General features: G+C 45.8%; 1 protein-coding gene across 15 annotated transcripts in view; it reads left to right on the forward strand.

Moving 5' to 3' along the window:
- The window catches only part of CAPN13 (calpain 13), a 70,300-nt gene that overhangs the window by 19,089 nt on the left and 31,075 nt on the right, over nt 1-20,136 (forward strand). For 6 of the 15 annotated variants that reach the window (XM_086870918.1, XM_086870909.1, XM_023922937.2 and 3 more), the window contains 4 exons: nt 521-703; nt 7,140-7,388; nt 17,417-17,486; nt 18,354-18,472. In XM_086870918.1, the coding sequence (XP_086727044.1) occupies nt 620-703; nt 7,140-7,388; nt 17,417-17,486; nt 18,354-18,472 (522 nt within the window). In that variant the 5' untranslated portion in view covers nt 521-619. Of the gene's footprint in view, nt 1-520; nt 704-1,225; nt 1,367-2,255; nt 2,430-2,757; nt 2,826-7,139; nt 7,389-17,416; nt 17,487-18,289; nt 18,473-20,136 lie in introns of those variants that run through there. The other 9 variants (XM_023922940.2, XM_086870984.1, XM_023922939.2 and 6 more) reach the window with 7 other exon arrangements.

Consider the following 20,136-nt stretch of genomic DNA (forward strand, 5'->3'; position numbering starts at 1 on the left):
AGAGGACATACATGTGTTTAGTTTAAAATCTGTTTTAAAAGGGCCCCTGTGTGGTACAAATTTTTTATGTGTTTTTATCCCAGGGTAGAGAGGAATAAAGATTCAATAAATTCCGAAAATCTGCGGTGCCAGCTGAGACCCCACAAGCCATGTTGGCTTCATGGAAAACCTGGGTTCAACAGCACTTTTTGGTATTTGCCCTCTGGTGCCAGTACCCAGTGAAAGAGGAAGTCTGAAGTAATGGTGCTCTCCTTTATTTGGGCTTTACCAGCCTTGAGGTGGTGACTCCCAGCACAGAAGGAGTTTTGATTTTTCAGTGATCCAACTACCCTTAGATGGATTCATATCCCTACTCTGCAAAAGCAAACTTTAAGTCAGGGGAATTATTGGCAATTGTTGGCACAAGAGTGGTACCTCACAGGGTACCACTGGAAGAAAATACCCCTGCTCTCCCCATGCACAGCCCTGTGCTTTTTACTCAAATCCTTCTCTTTTTTCATTTTTTTTTTTTTTCTTGCAGGTTTCCACAGACACTTAGGATAGGAAATAATCCCAAGGCTCATTACTACATATAAATCCCTCAGCCTTCTGGGTTTCCTTCTCTGGAGCCACTGCGAAAATGGACACATCAATACAGCCTTCTGCAGAAAAGCTGACAATCTCAAAATGGGCTCATGCTGCAAAAACTGAAATCTCCTGCCAGGTGGGTGATGGGGCTTTCTAATCAACTTTGCAATGAATATTTCTTAAATCATGTTAATCCACCATTTAAGCAGAGATATCAGTTCCAGACAATGAATCTCCATACCTGGAGGGGGATATACCTGCAGTTTCCCCAGAGAGGAGGCGATTAACAGCCGTGTGCTGTCAGATGAGCCAGCAGCTATGGCATTTATCACCTCACAGCTCCTTTGCTGCAATGAAGGAAATCTTTGCTCCCTGCTTCTGGTGCAATCAGCTTTTATTTATGTAGTGGTTAGGGAAAACAGCTCTTAAAGGAAAACTGCACCTGTTTTGCCCTCTGAGGCAGCGTTTGCTCTAATTTACATGGATGTGTTTCCTATTAGAGCTTGCTAAATGCTGGGATCTCGTGAGGAAATGAAAGCCCTTAAATACGAGCAGGCAGAGTGCAGTACCCAGCTTTCAGACCCACAGAACTATAGTAAACACTGATGAAGATGAGCTGTCTTTTTCATGAGCACTTTTATGTTCTCATCTCCCACAGCTCCTAGGAGCCAGCTGCTATGTGAACTGTTAACATCCCAGCTCAAAGAGACTGCAGACCAAACAGAAAGTCTTGTTTGGGAAAATTCTTGAGCCCAAATGATTGGAGGATTACTTTGGATAAGTAAAGAACTCTGGATTGGTAAATTTTGCTGTTAATCCCCAAGATAAACTTCATGAACATTCACTGCAGAGTAACTTCACTTTTCATGAACAAGCTGTGGTAGCTAGAAAAAGAGAGGGTAATTTCTTGAGTCTTTGAGTTCCTCTCCAGCTCAAAGCAGACTGACTCCTGAGTTAGGTCATGCTGCTTATGTCCTTGTCCACGTGAGTATCTCCAAGGGTGGAGACACTCCAGGCTCCCTGGGCACCTGTGCCTGGCCTGAGCCACTCTGCAGATCCTTTTTGCCTCCAGCCACGTGTCACTTTCCTTGCTGCTCCTTGTGGCTCTTGCCTCTGTCCATCTGCTCTGCACCTTCAAGAACAGCCTGTCTCCACCTGCTCTGGAACTTTTTGGATAGTGGGAGGGTGCAATTAGGTGTCCCTCCTGGCTGAGCAGACAAACTCTCTTGCTCTCTTCTCTCACACCCTGTGCTCCAGCCCCCTGACCATCCTGCTGGGTTTCTGCTGGACTTGCTGCACTTTCAGTGCCCCTCTTACACTGGGCAGCCCCAGATTTGGTACAGCTCTGCAGATATCATCCCAAAAGTACTGTGCAAAGGGGAAGGGTCCCCTGCCTTGACCCACTGTGGTGCAACTCGTACGGCCCAGGGTGCTGTTGGTTTGCTTTATTGCAAGGTTGCATCGTTGTCTCTTCAAACACGTGTTTCCAGGCTGTAGGAATACACTTAGGATTGCTGCCAGGGAATGTGTCCCTGAGAACATGCTGCCCACATTCCCTAGAATTTTGGGCCCCTTTAGGCTATCTCAGTTTTGTCTCCCAAAAATAAACATTTCCATATTTTTGCTAGATACTGTTTAATTATTTGTCTTTGGGCTCTCGGATAATGGAGGTCAGTCCCCTCCTAAATAAAAGGTTAAGTTCTACTTTCTCTAAGTCCTGGAGGAAATGAGCTGCCCAAGTGAACTGATGTGGAATTTAAGTAAGAGCCCAGCATAAATGCTAACAGGCATTGGCCTAAAAATACCTGCTTCTTTTACTACTGCAGAAAGAATGACACGCACCTCTGATAACTTGTCTTGTGGTGAGTCCTGCCAGGCTGTGCCTGGATCCACAATGATTACTGCATTTCCTGGTGCTTTGGGGAGGAGGAAAACAGATGAGAGGTGCAAATAAACCTGTTTTCCCTAAGAATAACTGCAGCTAGCTGGCCACAGGACGCTGTCCACAAACGTAGGTGGATAGACAATTCACGGTACATGGCTAATAGAAATGTGTGCATATCTATGTCTACATATGTGTATCTTCATGGTGATATGTGTATGAAACTATTACAGCCAAGCCAGATGGGTTGTTGAACTTCAATTTGCTTACGTTTACTCAAGGTGTGGCAAGAGCCACCCTATAAAGGAGAGCAGGGACAGTGCCAGCCCCTGGGTCTCTGTTGGTGTTGGCTGGAGTGACGCTGGAGGCACTGCAGGTAAAAAACACCCCTTTGCTGTTTTATTTAGCACAAGATGAAGCAGGTGAAATAGGAGTTAATAGGGCTGGAAAAGCACCACAGACACATTGAGAGGGATTTGCCTTGGAGAGATGGAATAAATTAAGAGTCCCTATCCTTAATGTTACCTGGAGGGAAAGAAAAGACGAATTTGCCATCCTAGAAAGAGTCTCCTTTGTAAAACGGTAAGTTGTCAGAAGTAATTGGATCAAGTGGGAGCAGAGATTCTAAGATGAGGAGGACGCTATAGTTACTGTAGGCTGCTGTTAAATGAGGTAGAAAAAAGGTATCTGGAACTGTCCTATGCTGTGTATGCAAAACGAGAAGAAAATTGACTTAATAAATAGCCAGAAGGGAGTACTTCACAGGCTGTTTGGAGCAGAAGGTCGTGCAAGATGCCACTGGAAAAGTAATCTCCTGGAGGGTTGCCAGAGTGCCTGGCTTTGGTTTTGATTTTCTGTGGTACTCAAGGCTTTTGCACATGGTGTGTACAAGGAGCTGCTGTCCATCTGGGGTTTGGGATGCCCACATTCTGGTCCCTGAACTGCCTCCTCAGCTTTCTGTCTCTGCAGGAGGCTGCTGACTCTCATTTGTTTTGTCCTCTGAATGCTAGGAGAGATAATATACTCACACTTTCCTTCATTACAAGATAATCCTGCAACTGACTCCCTGAAGTTTTTTAAATGCTTCAAGTATGTGAATGACAGGATCTTAGAGGAAAGAATGCTGGCATTACTGTAGCATATATTGAATATTATGGGGAGATGAAATAAATGTAGCTCAATAGTTTGGAATGTTTGAGAGGAAACGGGAAGAAGGGCTGCTGGCTTTTCAACTCTTCTGGTACTCTTTGTTGTGTTTGAGAAAATTAGTTGCTCTTTCTAAAGTATAGAAATTCACCTAAGCCAATATATAATAGAAATGTTTTGAGAAAATCAGTGGAGAAGAGAAGGTTCAGCTATGAAGTACACGTGGTTTCTAATTGCCTATTTCTACTTTCTACTCCATGAAAAATACCAAAGCCATTGAAGGAAATGATGTCTGTACTGTGACATAAATCTTTATGTGAAGTGTAATTAGCTGTCAGTAGCATTTGCCACCATTGAGTACCTGATTATAGTGGTGGCTTGACATCTTTCCTGAATGAGAGCTGGAGGGAGACAGGACACACCTTCACTGCTGCCTTTTAAGCTGTTCAGTGCAGAGAATGGTGGCTGCTTGGGGTTCCCTCATGGATTTCTGCAGGAGTCATCAACCTTTTTGCCCTGCTATGCTCAGAGACTCCTCTTTCCTTCCCATCCCTTCCAACTGCATCACTTGATCTCTTTTTATCCTTCTCCACATAGATTTTCCTCTGCTTACTTTCTCTCCCTCCATCTTTGCTGTTTGCCCCTTCCTCAGGGACAGACAACACGGATGTCCCTCTGCTGAGAAGGAAAAGGAACCAAAAAAGAGCAGCAGGTACAAAGTTGGGTGTGATGTGTGATTCCCTTCTCCATTTCAGATAAGTAAGAGTGTTGAAGGAGATAGCAGGATTAGGTAAATGTTTGTTTAGCCCCTCCTAAATGTTTACCCCTTTCTGAATAATAATTTCTTTCCTTAGTTGAGTGGCAGCCTCTTTGCTTTTCTTTGGAGTTTGACAATATGTCTGAACCAGCTTTTGTGAGCGTTTGAAATCCCTCCCTCTCCTCCTTGCATCTTGTGGCAGGGAGCAGTCCAAGGGAAACAAATCCGGTATCATTCCATTGTAACTCTGTCCCTTGAAAGCCTTTCTGGCTCTTGAGGCCAGTAGCAGCAAGAAGCTCCCCAACCAAGCAGGTAATACTCAGATTTAACAACTTTTGCGATCTTTGCTGTTGCTGACGGACCCGTGAGAGCCACGTGGGAGAGCTGTGGCTAGGGTTCAGGATGCTGCTCCAAAAGAAGTGGCCATCTGAGCGTGTTGGAGCAGCCAGGGCACTGCTAGCCAGCTCCTGACCCCATGGGCTGCCTGCAGAGGGGCATGGGTGGGTGTAGAACTCGTGTGTCTGTGCTGATGAAGATATTCCTGCAAGGGAATAGTTTTTAAGTGTGTTATTTTCCTCAGTCTGGTAGCTAATTTAATCCCGATACGTTAAACAACGTAATTAAACACACACACACACACACGCTAAAAACTCTTGTTCTCTGTCAGAAGAGAGGGAACGCGTGTCAGACCCAGCCTTCAAGCTCTGTTAATTTTAATTTGAGTTTTGGAATTAGTAATCAGTTTTGCTGGAACACTGTTTCAAGAAATAGATCTTAGCATGCACGGAGCCTGGGCACAGTTTCAAATGAGTATTTGTTAAGAAGCCATTCCCTTGTCGTGTTATGGTACATTAAAAGAGATTTATTTCCATTGTATTAAAAAATGCAAACCCAAGGGGAATGCTCTCTCTTCTTGTTGGCCGAGGGTGGTTTTGGATTTTTTTTTGTGGGGCTTTTAATTAAAACAATGAAATGCAAAACCACTTATTTGTTTAGGCTGTTGTTACCATGCCAGGAGGATAAGTGACTTGAAGCACCGAGAAAGGTGATGAGACTGAGTAAAAAGGGTGTAGGGAGGGAAGTGGGGGGCTCACACCTGAAGGTGTCACACCTTCATTGTGGCCAAACTGTGTTTTTGACATGTGGGAAGAATTCACAATAAAAACCTGAGGCTTTGCTCTTACTGGAACCATCTGCTTTATTTATGCAGCATCAGGGACATCTCAGATCCACAGATAAGTTTGTTTGGTAGAAAAGAGCCCTTTCATCTACAAAAAAATTAAGCACCACCAACAACAAAAAAATCTAACAAGCAAACCAAACCAACCAACCAGAAGAACTATGGCATCCGGTTACTGCAAAGTGAAACTAGGTGACTTCAGGTTAGAAAACAGCACAGCAAAATTAATTAACTGTAGATGAGGCTTGCCCAGGGCATGTGGTGGATTTTCCAGTGCTAGTTTATGAGAAGGTACATCTTAAGTGGAAGCCAGCAAGTGGGGGCAGGAATCCCTGGATCAAGTGTGGTGGCATCTATAAAGGAAGATGTCAGAAGAGGATCACAGCGATTCTTCCTTTAAAAGTCTGCTGATAAGGGGCTTCTCTTTTCATAATGAAAGAGGCAAAAGGGGAAATATATCTCAGGATAAGTTAGTACTTTGGTTTTTTGAGGGAAAATGGGAATAAAGAATGTAAACTGCTGTGGACCCTGAATCACATTTGTATCCAGCAACATGTAATTTTGTGTGACAATAGGAGCTGAAGGAACCAGGAGCCAAGGCAGGCTGCACAACCTTCCTGCTACATCTCTGAACCCTGAAACCACCACAGAACCTTTCAGCTGAAGGGAGATCCCCAGGAAGTGGTGCCCAGGTGTCTGGACATCCATGTGGCTCTGGGGAGCACACCTCAAAACTTGTGCTCTGGTTGGACAGAACAAATTGCTTTCTTTAAGCTCCAGTGCCACTAGCCCCTCCAAATGTGCAGCTTTCCATCTTTCTTTTGCCCTTCTCCCACTCCTGTCCTCAAAGCTCTCCCATCCCACAGTCCAGTGTCTCCATGGAAGATGAACTTACCTCCCCTTGGAACAAAAGTAGATCTTTGATAGCAGGAATCCTCCTGTAGTTTTTGACACCTGTAAAGGGACAAAGCCCTCAACAGGAGATGTTGGCCCCTGTATCCATCCCTAGCTGTGCCAGCAGGTGTATTAACACATCTGTTCAGTCCAGGGTTTCACTGCATGTATGAAATGTTCATTTTCTTAATTAAAGTGCCCCTTTCTGTTAGACACACTAACAGAGAGGGGTTCGGCCATGCTTTGGACTGGAATGCCATGCAATGACTTCCCAGTTTAAACAGCAACTTGAAATCCTGTGCCCTGGGCACAGCTGTGATACCTGACCAAAAGAGTCCTGTGGGCATCGTCCCTGCTCACACTCCCACTCCCCTGCAGCTCCTGTTCCCTCCCCTGTGCTCCTTTTTATTGCAGCTGTACCTCAGTGCTCACGCAGCAGCTCACTAACAGCTTTGCTCTGTCCTCAGGGAAGACTCCAAATTGAATTTGTAGCACTGACAGCACTGGTTTAAGATAAACCAGTTGGGATTTGACGACTGCTCTTTCCCCATGCATTTCCAGCTAATAAGGATTTTGTCACTGTGGCTGCCCTCGGTTTTGCAAGCTGCTGCTCCCCAGTCCTGCTGGTGGGAGGGGGAGGTGTTATCCCACACACTCCTGAAGCACCCCTGTGCATCGGGAGACTGATGGGAGTCCCTGTCTCTCCCTCACAGGAAAGGGGCACGATGCTCGCCCCCAGCTCCGCTCCGATCCCAGAGCAGGACTGGCAAACCACAGGAGCAACGGGAAGCCTCCAGAACCTGAAGAAATTTAACAGCCAGGACTTCAAAGAGCTGCGAGCCCTGTGCCTGAGCCAAGGGCTGCTCTTTGAGGATGCCACCTTCCCCGCTCACAGCAGCTCCATCGGTCCCAGCCTGCTCCCGGAGGAGAAGCTCTGGCAAATACAATGGAAGAGGCCAACGGTGAGTTCCACCAGCTGGGGTGTTTTGTGGCACTGCTGCTGAGTGGGAGCACTGATGGCCAGGGGCTAAAGGCCTCCACTCTGGGGTGGGAGGTCTGTGTTGAGCAGGAAAGCAGACATCAAGGGGAACACTGGAAGCACTATTGCAAGGAGGGATGCTTGCTGTGGGATGTGTGGAGGGAAGATAACCTCTGCAACATTAATGATTTCATTAGGTACATTTTTGTAGGAAGTTTGCTTCCACCTGTGAATCTAACTAGAGCTGCTATTCCCACTTTGATCTGCTTCTAGAGGATTTTGTGCAAACCTGAAAAGTTGTTAAATTCTATTGAAGATCTCTGATTTCTGTGATCCAAGCGACTGACTCAGCAATACCTATTTTAAAGTAATTGGGACAAGGCAGGAGATGAAGTACGTTTGTGTGCTGATTCCCAGTTGCAATTTAATAGGCAGTTATCATCTGGCATATGGAAGTTTAGAATGGGAGGCGGAATCACATGCTCAGCTCTTTTATCCTAGGACCTAATTTAGGAAATCTTCCTGTGGTCCAACAGCTCTGTACAGCACTGCTGTGTACCATTTGCTGCTGGTGCAGCTCCTGGATGAGCCACGTGCTGCCCTTTTTCTGGGTTTTGCTGAGCACACCACTAGTGCCTGGGGCCTTTGGCTTCCCTGGGCTGGGATGAACCAGCTCATCTCCCTGGAGGCAATGCCTCAGAGCATAGAGACAGTGACTGTGAGACTGAAAAGAGCCAGCACAAAACAACAGGAAAATGTTTCTGTGGATGGCAGATGCATGAGGGCAGTGAGGGTGTGCTGGACCTTGGCAGAGCAGTGGCCTTGGCACAGCAGCAGTGGAGGATGCAGCCAGCGTGGATGTTGAAACTCAGGGATCCCAGAAGGGAAGCAGAGTAGCCAGGACAGCCTGCAGAGCTGCTAAATGTGGATGCCCACATGGAAAGGCTGGAAACACAGCACATGGATTGGTAGGTGTGGAGGTGCTGGGTGCAGATATTTGGGTGTCCTCTGTGCAGGTGCCATGAGGAGATCATTCTCTTCTGCAGAAGCTGCTCCTACCACAGGCTGAATGTCTGGGCTTCTCCTTAGGCAGTTTTCCTTCAAAGACTGTGTCTGGTGAGGGTGCAGCTGGTGCTGTGTTTTTTACACCAGCTCACTGCTTATGGGTTCACAGCAGGTGGGAATAATCTCTCTTGAAAGTTGGTTGTATTAGGAAAGTAACTAAAAATGCAAGGGAGAGGAGTTAGTTGCCTCTGTTTCCAGTCTGAGAGAGAAAAAATAGGATAACTAAGCATTAGACTCACAAAAGACAAACACAGATATTAGAAAGGACTCTCCAGGGGCATTTTAAAGTTGAATAAAGTGGAATAAAATGTTATGATACAGTTGTCTTAAGTACTAACACCCCTGTGCTTTTGCAGCACAGAAGTGTAGGACTTCAAAAGCATACAAAGTGACTTAGAAACCCAAATACCACTGATTTTGAGGTGCTGTGCTGTGGGATGAACATCTATCCTACTCTAATATCCTGAGAGTTATTTCATGTGCAAAGGGACTGATGTACCTTGCCAAAAGCAGAATCTGCTGCTGCTAGTGCTTGAAGTTTGTCAGGTGAGGCAGGTATTGGAGAATTCCCTTTTATTTTGATGAATCCATGAATACTAAGGTTGTGAATAAAAGTTTTTGTGCAATTCGTTTCAAAAATTTGCATATGTCCTTTCCATCCCAGCACTTTCCTTCTGAAGAATTTTTTTACAGCAGTCAACAATTTTCCAGAGTGTTTTTTCAGGAAGGAGCAGGATCGAAATCCTTGGCTTTGCCAGAGCTCTCCTTCAAAAAATTAAACCATATGCTCATGGCCCAGGGTTCATGATGTGAACACTGAAAAGCCTTTTGTTCTTTTATAGAGGCTAAAACAGCATCACTAGCTGCTCTTCTATGACAAGGGAAAAAAGTTGAGACTGCTGACTCAACTGGGTCATCTGGAACAGAAACTCAAGGTTCCAGTGCTGAAGAAGGCCCCATTTTTTATTTTTTTTCCTCAGTTTAAGCAAAATTTTCACCTGTAGATGTCTCCCAACCATGCAGGCTTCACCTTGCCAGACAAGATGCAAGATAAAGGGCAGTGGCATCAGCTGCCTGAGGAGACCAACCAGAAATTCTCAAACATCACCACAGCAGCCATGCTGTGTCGTGGTGACATCCAAGTGTGGCCTCACTTTCCTGGCAGAATGAAGCAGGGGTAGAAGAAGTTGTTGAATCACAGTGTTTTATTTTAGTTTATGGAGCTGCAGATGTTTTGAGTGAGGGGTCTGGAAGCAAATAAAGCTGTGTTTGCATTTCCTAAGTCCTTAAAGTCCAATGCTGTGACCAGCTGCCTCTGGGAGTTGGTCCCCTAGGAGGAAGAGGAGGAGGTAGTGGTGCCCCAAACATGAAGTTTTTCATTTGGACACCTTTCACCCATGCAGGAATGTTTGTACAATCTTTGTTTGTAGGCCACTGCAGTGCTAACTCTAAGGATATGTGGTCCCAGGTGTTTAAGCTACCTAAACAACTCAGCCAAGAGATATCTATAATTTCCCCAAGAGGGACTGTTTCCTACCTGAATACATCTCCCAGAGAGTCAGTGCAGTTGTATCCTGCTGACAAATCATGACCAATTTAACCTATATCTGTGTTTTTCTCAGCCTCCACCATTAGCCCCCTCTGACATCGAAATAAATTTGTCTGGGATTGTACCTGTGACTGGCATCTTGGTTCTAAAAATCTCTTAGCCTCCATTTACTGTCATGCAGTATCTGGTTATTTAAGTGGTAGATAGCAATTATAACTGCTGTCTTTGTTCCAGATCCAACTGAGCAGTTGAGCAACATGCTGCTTTTATTTTACCTTGTACGTTGTCAAGAGAGTTGCCAGTTACACTCCGAGTTTGGAGCCTTCATATCTGGGGGTAATGTATAAAGTAGAGAGAAAACAGCTTTATTTCAGACAGTGACAGTCAGCAGTGACAGCCAGAAACACCTTTTTGACTTGGAAACTGGTCTTGTTTAGTATGCACATGCCTGAAAAGGGAGGGAAGGTGTATCAGGAGCACCAAGACAGCATTTGGAATGTCCCTTTTCCCATCTCTGCAGTAGTTAGTTTCCCATCAGATGGGGACTGCTTCAGGCTGTGTTTGTGTCCCCAGGCCCTCAATCCATGGCCATTGGAACGTGCAACCTGTAACAGGGATTTTCCTGTGGTACTGCAAGCATTACTGGAGGTCAGGCTGAAGGTACCAAATACAGCAGGACCTCACAATTAACTATTCCTTTGGCTCACCAACAGTGTTGAGAAATGGAAAAGAAGTTCTATTTTAGACTGAATGAAGTATTTTCTATAGCTAGGCTTTTCTAAAGATCAATAAAAGGGAAATTCTCCGTGAAGAATTATGTCAGATTTTAAAAACTGAGATGCTCTTTTTAATATGTTCAGACCAATTCTTTTTCATTGCTTGCTGCTTTTCCTTCACACAAGCTATTGATTGGAACTGAGGAAGCCATGAAATGATTAACTGCTGTGGAATATGCATTTTTATTCAATTAATGTTTAGGATAAAGATTTCTCTCTGTTCTGATCATAGTGCATAATACTGTGCAGATGCAAAAAGAGATTGAAGGAGGATGGTCCAGATGATCTGAATTGTGGTGATGCTAAATGTGGAATGCTTTACTTCTGCTAACACTGGTTATATTTTCAGATATGATATGTGTGAGGGGAGAGAGATTACCACTTGTGCAGCAGTGCCTTGGCCCTGCACTGGGGATAGCACTGTGCTCAGTATGGTGCCCATTGTATATGTGAAGGATAGTCTGTGATCTTCAGTGGTCTTTATGCTTTAAAAGAAGGCTAAAATGGGCACAGGGTGAAGTTGCTGAAGGCTTTTCTGAAGGATCTTCAAGGCTGCAGACTGCTGCTCCTGCCCTGCTCACCCTTGGTCTCTTGGGGACCCTGTAGCTCCCTTATGGAATGAGGGGATGCTGGCATAAGAAGATCTGTTCTCTGATTAGCATGGACAGTTACATGTGGGGGCAGCTGGAAGAAAAGCTGCAATGTGGCCAGTGGAAGTTTGAGGATCAGCACGGGAGGAATCCCTGAGTGCCTCTAATGTGACTTGTGGGGATGTGGATGGTGACAGGACTGTCTGAAAGAGCTGACACGGGCTCTGTCTGCACCATCGGTCCCTTCAGAGCATCAGGGCACGGACTCCTCGGGTGTTGTCCCAGGTGTCTGGGGTCAGCTGATGAGAAAGGTGGTGTCCAAAAGAATTCCTTGGATGGAAGGTGCAGGAAGAAGCCGTGTGAACTCAGGCAAGGAATACACCTAGTTGTCATACCAGAGCCCTGAGCTACTGCACTCAGCGCCTAAAAATCATAGGAGAAAATTAAACACATTGAGCCAATGTCTGTTAGCTGGGAAAAGTGTTCCATCATTTCAATCACTCACTTTGTAAAAGGGCTTGCTCATGTTTTTAATTCCCTTTCTCTGTCCCTTCCCAAGTAAAACATAACCACCTTCCAGGAGCAGAATATCTATTGTTATCCTCCATAGCTTTTGGTGATTATTTGTTCCTTTGCCTGTTATTTATTTCCCAGAAATTTACAAGAATTAGCATCGGCATTAAGGAATTTTGAATCCAGCAACTAGCTTAAAAAAATGGACCCTTTAAAAAATTATTTTGAATTTAGCATCTTTCTAGACAGATAAGCTGAGCTGGATTTCCTACTGCCTCAGCCTTGGCCTGTCTGTAGCTGGAGGGGACAAAAACCCAGATTTCATTCAGGCAAGTATTTAGACAGCAATTTGAAGTTAACCCAAAATCTTGTCTCTAAAAGAAGAGGAGAAAAAGGAAGAAAAACCTACAAAAAGCAAGCAGGAGAGGAAAAAGAAATGCAGGTTGTCACACGAGCTGCTTTAATGAGGCAAGCTGCGGGAGATGTGTGGCAGCGAGGGATAGCGGTGTCCTGCAGGTCTGTCACTCTGGGGCCAGTCCCTGGCGTGAGCCAAAGCTGCTCACCGGCTGTTTGTGGTGGAGTTCACAGCTCCAGTCTTCTCCAGGGGCCAGGAGGCTCTTGGATCCTGTTCAGTGTTTCTCCGTGATGAAAATCAAAATCAATGCGCCCTGTTCTGTCTGAGTGTGCGTGTGCAATCAGTGTAATTGAAGGGGAGCAGCATCCCCAGGCTGCTATTGTCTCAGCCCTTGCCTGCTCAGCTGATTGCACCTGACCTCGACTCAGAGTTCATCCCTGTGGGCTGGGGAAGCTGCAGTGCATCACCAGCCATCACATCTGTCCTTCTGGAAGATGGAAAATGTTTATTTGCGTAGCATTTCCTGACTCCACTGGATAGAGCTGATTGTGAGGGGGAATTTGTGCAGCCTAGGTGGATTGGAAAGCAGCGCTGCTGTGATGGTCTGCTGACTGCCCTGCTTCCCTGTTTCTCAGGCTGGGGGGGTCTCAGGCAGGATTATATGGCTGTGTTGGCTGGAGGGTAGCTGCTAACACCGTGGAACTTCCAGCTTTTACTGTATGATCCCAAGGAGAGGTTCCAAGACCTCTAAGGAAACTGCCTCTCAAAGGCTCCAGGTACGCAGGGCTGCTTCCCTTGTTCACTTCCTTTGTCTTTGCCTCCTTTGTTTTAGTAATGAGCCACACAAAGCAAATGGGTTTCAGGTAAAATCTGAGCTGCTTTCTGGTTTTGTCTGGTTGTTGACATCAGTCCATCCTCCAGCAGGACTTAGCTTTCATATTTGTGGGCTCCACACCTGTGTGAACTCATTCTTCCAATGTAAAACAGAGCTGGAGCAGAACATGGCTTTTATAAGCAACCAGTGCATTTGTATTGAAATCAGGCAATTAAGAATTGAGCTATTCTGCTGTAAAGCAGGGAATTGAGTTCTGTCAGTGCAAGCAAACCCCTTGAGAGCAGTCTGGTTTTTCCTATTAATTTTGGCTTGCTCAGTTATCCTCCCTCTCTGATCTGTCGGAGACAAGTCATTGCACGTCAGACCTTTGGTGTGGCCCAGCACAGCTTATATTGTGTGAGTTGGAAAAGACCTTTAAAATCATAGAGTCCAGCCATTAACCCAGCACTGCCAAGCCACCATGTCCTCCAGTTCCACATCTACATGTCTTTTAAATACCTTCAGGGAGGTGACTCTACCACCTCTGTGGGCAGCCTGTTCCAATGCTTGGCCACCCTTTCAGTGAATGAGTTTTTCCTAATATCCAAGATGAACCTGCCCTGGCACAACCTGAAGCCATCTCCTCTTCTGCAGCTTATTACCTGGGAGCAGAGACTCTGTAGCTCCTACCTGGCTACCACCCCCTTTTTAGAAAGATGTAGAGTCACCCCTCTGAGCCTCCTTTTCTTCAGGCTAAAAAAAACCAGCTCACTCATCCACTTCTCACACCACCCTCCACTAACTTTCCCTTTGTTCTGCCCTCTCTTGTTATTCCAACTGTCTTTTTTCTGTGGAGGTTTCCTGTGGTTATGGGATGTATGACAGTGGTGTGAGTGACCCCTCCTCAGCACACTGCTGGGCAGGGCCTTCAGCCCAGGGAACTGTAGTACCATATTTATTTCTTAATCCACAGCAACACTATTACAGGCACAGCAGTGCAGCTGAATTAACATTTGTCCAGCTGAGAACAGTTTGGCTCTCAATAAATAGAAGCCTTTTTATTTGTCATAACTTTGTGTGTGTTGAACAGGGAGCACCATGACTCACGATGGCAGGATCATGTGTAAGGGTGGCAGGGCTGCAGCAGCAGGGAGCAACACAAGTGTAGCTGAAGGGAAGGATGAGGACCTGTAGCAGGACCAGAAACAGGGCTGGGGTTTTATTTTAGGGTTAAGGTGAAATGACCAGGGGGTGGTTCTGCAAACAGTCAGCTCCAGCCTCTTAACCCTGAGTGGCCTTGTGCCTGCACTAAGGATCATGCTGGGCCAGTGGGAAAATGTGTGGGAAAGTGGCCAGCACCCAACCAGAGCAGCCTGCAGCCAGACTGGCTTACACTGCCTGGGAAATCCCAGGCTTCCAATTTTTCACAGAACTGTTTGACTGTGTCCTTTGCATGTCTGCACGTGATCTACAGCTACACTACTCACCTCCAGCTCCTTCTGGGGACTTGTTCTTCCCTAAAAGTTTCAAGCAATTATAAAAAGAGATTTAGAGACAAATGCATGTATAGGACACTTTCCTTCCACCTCTCAGATTAATTCTCTGTCTTGCTCTTTAGATGAACAGCACTTCTGTGGTAAGACCATGCTCTAGAGGATGGACTGGTTTGAACTTGAACTCTTTTCTCTTGAATACATAATGAAGCCTTCAGTAGGCCAGGGAAAGCGAGTGGTGAGAGCTTTGTCCTGGGGGATGAGTTCAGGCAGAGTGCTTGACTTGTAGCCCATATGGTTGCCTTCACTTCTGGGCTCATAGGTTCTCTGAGAAGAGACTGCATATGCCTCCCTAAGCTCCCTCTTCTTTCCCCCTCCAGCTAAAACTGAAAAGTCTTGGTGAAAATGCCACAGAACCTCATTATTTCTCAGTGAAACAGGGTACTGCTTCTGGATAAGACTTAGAATTAAAGCTGTGGTTTCTCTCTTTGTCATGCAAGTCGAGCAGTAGGAAATAGTGAGGCTTGCACATTTTGTGTAGCAGTAACTACGTGTTTAGCTGTGCTTTGCAATAATGGACAATATGGTGTTTTATGACTGCTGTATTCTTGCCTTTGAAGGAAGAGGAGCTAATTGGAGACTTCCTTTTCTCCCGGTTGAAAAGGTCCAGATTTCCAGAGCACTGCACCCATCACAGTGCTCTGTCAGAAGCCCTCTGTGGGTTCAGACAGCTGCTGAGCAGCCCCTTCCCCTGGCTAGTGGAAACAACACACTCTGTACTGTGTCTCAGTTATTGCCCTGGAACCTGTGGGGAGTGCAGACTCCTGGAAGCAGCGCTCCGTGTGCTGTGGGTGATGGGGAACACAGCCCTGGGGTGTTCCCTCTGACAGCCACAGAGATGTCTGTGTGCACAGTTGAGGCGTGCTGGCTGGGGCTGACTTCAGATTATGTCTTTTCTGGTTTTGGACTAAGTTGCCAGTTTGTCTCAGCAAGGAACCTGCTTAATGACTCAGCTCATCCCTGTTTGCTCACTGGGGAGTCAAAAACCTTGGTGGGCAATAGAATATTTGGTGAGGCGTCTAATGGGCTGACTTTTCAGCCAGCTCCCACAACAGGCTAGCAGGATCCACAGAGCACTTATAAGCTTTAGCATCCTGGCACATCGGCCTTTTCCTTGGGGATCCCATAAAGATACAGCTGCCTTCCCATTTGTTTCAGGCTCATGCTTCTGGATGGTGCTTACCCCTATGGCAGCTATGCACTGTAGCCCAGCCACCCTGCTTCTGGCAACTCAGACTTCAAAGCCCTCAGAAATGATGAGGGAAACAAAAATACCCATTCCTTTATGCTGTTGGTTTTTTGGGATGTCTGCTAGCAAGTCAGACACACAGACAAGGAAGGGCAAGTGCAAAGCCTTGCCATGCAGTTTAATCTTTCCTGCTTGTGGAAAGCTTTGAGTTCACCCAGGTGAGGGGCACAAACTGCTATGGGAAATGGAGGTAGGGAGAGGATAAAGCTGGGATGGATAAAGATAAAGATAAGATAAAGATAAGATGATAAAGACCAGAAGGGAGAAAGGCTCAGTGCTGCTTCTTCCTTATACAGTGAGCAACCACTGCTGATGGTGGCCACATGTCTGAGGCCTGCTCCCATGCCATGGGTAAATCTCTTGCTGGAAATCCCCAGAGTCCTGGCATAGGTGGGGATGGCTGTAGGAAAGCATTTCTCAAGGAATTTTCCTGCCAAAGCTGCTTTCCCCACATCAGCAGCGCTGTGGGAGCATGATCTGCCCACCAGCCTGGAGCAGTGACGTTGCATTGCATATTTCCCTGACAGGGAAACTTTTTAGAGGGGTTTGATCACTGTGAAGCCATTTCAGAAAGCTGACAGCATTTGCTAATGCTGAGCTCACGCAGCCGTGCAAGTCATGAGTCACATTGTAAGCTGGTGGCATTTTTGTGCACCATGTCGGATCATCTGGGGAGAAGGAATGCCAGGGCCTGTTCAGGGAAGGGCTGCTGTATTATTTTTCTTACCAGGACTTTTTTTTCCTCCTTTTATCTCTTTGTTTTCTTACCTTTGTGATGACTTGCCTATTTCAGGCTGATTGCTCTTTCAAAACAGAGCCTTAGATGATGGAGAGTGCCAAGGGTTACTGATGGGGGATGCTGAGGCCATTCCTTCCTGAGCACTCAGGTGTCCCAGGCCAATAGCAGACACAGCTGGGAGAATGGTTCACATTTCTGTGTGCAAAGCCAAGCTCCGAAGTGCTTCCCCCTTCACTGCCCAAGCAAGACTCTCAAGGAAAATTCTCCCTGAATCAAAAATGTCAGCCAGGCCTATGGGATTTTGCAGACAGAGATTAAGCTCTCTTTCTATATCTTCCTCACCAGAGTGAAGAGAAGCAGCCCAGGATGACCTGTATTAGACCTGAATGGAAACACAAAAGGCTCAGAGTGTAAAATGCTCCCAGACCCACTGCTGAGCTGAAGTATAGACTCTGTTCCACTTTGCTTGGAGACCTGTTTCTCTGCCCTGCTGTGCCCCAGGAAACTGCATGATTTTATTGCCAAGCTCAGAGCTCTCTCTGAAAGATGTCAGTAGCATTAGAGAAACCCAAATGAAAACTCAGGGAGCACGACCCCCAGGTCCCCATCCCTAGGAGTATCTGAGCAGATTAAAGAAAAGATGACTGAGTATCTCCTCTGATTTTGATGGTGGCAGGCAGCAAAACACCAGGGCTCAAAAAAGCAGTTTTCAGATGTGGAAAAGATAGGCAAGGTCTTCAAGGGGCAAAACCACACTGCTGGCAAAAACTGGGTACTTACACTGTTATTTGCATTTTCTTTCCTCCAGGAACTTCAGAGAAATCCTCATTTGATCATGGACGGAATTAGCAGATTTGATATCATGCAAGGAGAAATAGGTAAGGTGATATTCTTGATTTGGAAGAGATCTGCACAGAGCAATAACCTGTGAGTGCTTTGCCACATTCCAAGTGCTCACTGGGAAGATGTGGACCATGGTAGCTGCAGTAAACAATCAGTGCAGGTCAATCCAGACTGTCACAAGTCCACACACAACTTATTGCAGATATTTAACACGATTCCCAAATGCAGCAGCTCAAATCTTTGTTACTTTTGTCTGGCATCTGCCTTCTGTCTGTGTAAGGCCAAGCTTAGAAATGGAGATCCAGCTGAGATGAGGCAGATGCTTCAAGTACAAGGGTCAAACACAGCTAAGTGTAAGTAGGCACAGCTCCAATAGGTATAGGACTGAATTTTTCTTTCCATCCTAATGTATTCATTTGACTGTCAGTGTTTTCTTTCCTGTGGAACTTTCTGTTCAACTCCTCTGATACTTACCCGGTATCAGAGTATGTATCTGCACCCTGTGTCAGTTCCATCCTGAACTCCTGGACCATGTTTGTCTTTGGAGACAGCTCTGCTCCCACGTAGGAAGAAATGCCTTCCCATTTCCCACTCCACTGAGAAGTTTGAAGGTTTCCTAAAGAGTTTTCTGGACAGCAAGTCTCAACATGACTGCAGAAGATAGGAGCGGCCTGAAAGTAGAAAAGGATGTCTGGGTGGCAGCAGGGTTCCCAGTGCACATTGCTGGTGAATCCTGGGTAGTGCTTCAGCATTTTGGAGGGGGAAAAGGAAACAGAAGAATGTTGATTGCTTTTAGCAAAGTGGTTCTTAGATGTTGCAGCCCATTCTCTTTCTAAAGAGTCAGCTGTGATCCAGAACAGCAAGTAACTGACTGAATGCGCTGGATTCTTCCCTCCCCTGAGGTGACTGCTGGATGCTGGCTGCTCTGGGCTCCCTGACACTGAGAAAACAATTTTTGGAAAATGTTTTACCAAAGGACCAAGGATTCCAGGATGATTATGCTGGGATTTTTCATTTCCGGGTACGTATTCCCTGTGGTATTGGTACCACTTGGGCTTGGCTGGTTGGACTGCAAAGGGGTCCAGGCTGCTGCCCCACATCTCAACATCCTTGAATGCTTTGGTTCTTCAGTGCTGACTCCCAGTTTGGAACTTTGCAGAAAATCTTGCATTTTTTTAATGATTCCTTGTGTTCCAGGTGGTGCAATTGCAATTCAGGGATTTTGATGCCCTCTTCTGAAAGTTATGACTGCAAAGGCAGCTCTACCAGCTGTTCAGATCTATTTGTGTACATATATGTTTTAGAAGGCATTCTGGTGGCTGCTTTGATTTGGGCAGTCTGTTATGTCTGTCATCTCACCTGCACTATCTATTTGGGCTCATTTTCTGTTTCCCCACTTCACCTTGCCCTTTTAGCTCGTTGAAATGGCTGGAAATTACAAATCCTCCGAGGCAGATCAGAGGAACAGGCTTTTGATATTTTGAAAAGAGATTTGTTTCAGAGAAAGGAGCAAGGCTTTTTAGTAAATCTCACTTTCTACCAACTCCTAAAATTGTCTAAATCTCCCAGGAGGGTGACTCGGGTAGCAACTGGCAGCCTCTGCTTGCTTGTATCTGAGTCAAACAAATATCTGGTGGGATTAGAAGAGCTTACAGCACCATTAAACTCCAGAAGCTAAACTGGATGTGGAGAAAATCAGGATAAACTCAGCCATTCCTCATCCCCCCCCACCCTTATTTCACAAATCTCTTTTGTTTTATGCAGTTCAGCACCAAACAGAGCTTTGGCAGTGAAACTTCTTTGACCTCCTAGGCTCTTGTGGAGCAGCACCAGGAGGATTATCTTGTGGACAGTCTGAATTTTGTTCTGTTCCTTTGCTCCTTAGAATACCAGATGTTTCTATCTTGGCCCATTTCCAGCATACAGTGCCACACTATATGAGATAAAGCAGCTGAAGGGACACCAGTCTGCTTAAAACACATTAAAAGAGGATGCAAGCTGGATTGTCTTTCATGGAAGCTTTGAAAAGATTAGTTAGGCACAATCCTTAAATCTTAAGCAGTATAAATACCTTACAGTATTTGAAAATGTTTTCCCTGTCATCTCATCTGCAAATCAATGCAACTGTTTCTGGCTTTCCTTGAGCAATAAACCCCTGAGGAAGCTCCTCTGAATGGAAATGCTTCTCTGCAATGCCTTTCAATTATTCTATCAAAGATATTTTACTGCCATCCACAGGCTAAGCCACCAGTGCTCAGTTCAGTGGAGAATCGCAAACAAGGCATATCGTATGCTAATATAAAAATTTAACTTATAACTTTTTTCCCCACCATTTTGGAACTGGAACATGTTGCCTCTCAGGAACACAAGGGGCTGCTCCAGTGCTCCTGTACAGCACGAGCTGTTCAGCTGCAAGAGTCAAAGGTGTTAAGCACTTCAACAGCTGTAGTTAAGATGGGCAATGCTTTTATCTAGGAAATAATTACAGTGATGGTATTTCCCCAGGGATTAAGTTAGTCCCACGTTTGTACAGGAATCCCTTTCTCTGCCACAGACACTGTGGTGCCTATGAGGCAGTGTGTCACTCCTTGTGACAGTGAGGAGCAGCACCTCGACTTGGGAAAATAAAAGTATTCTCTGGGGGACTGCAGGGGGTTGTTGCACAGTCCATCAATTCAGCACTGG

Source organism: Cyanistes caeruleus, chromosome 2 (assembly GCF_971803275.1).
Source record: "Cyanistes caeruleus chromosome 2, bCyaCae1.hap1.1, whole genome shotgun sequence".
Taxonomy (NCBI): domain Eukaryota; kingdom Metazoa; phylum Chordata; class Aves; order Passeriformes; family Paridae; genus Cyanistes; species Cyanistes caeruleus.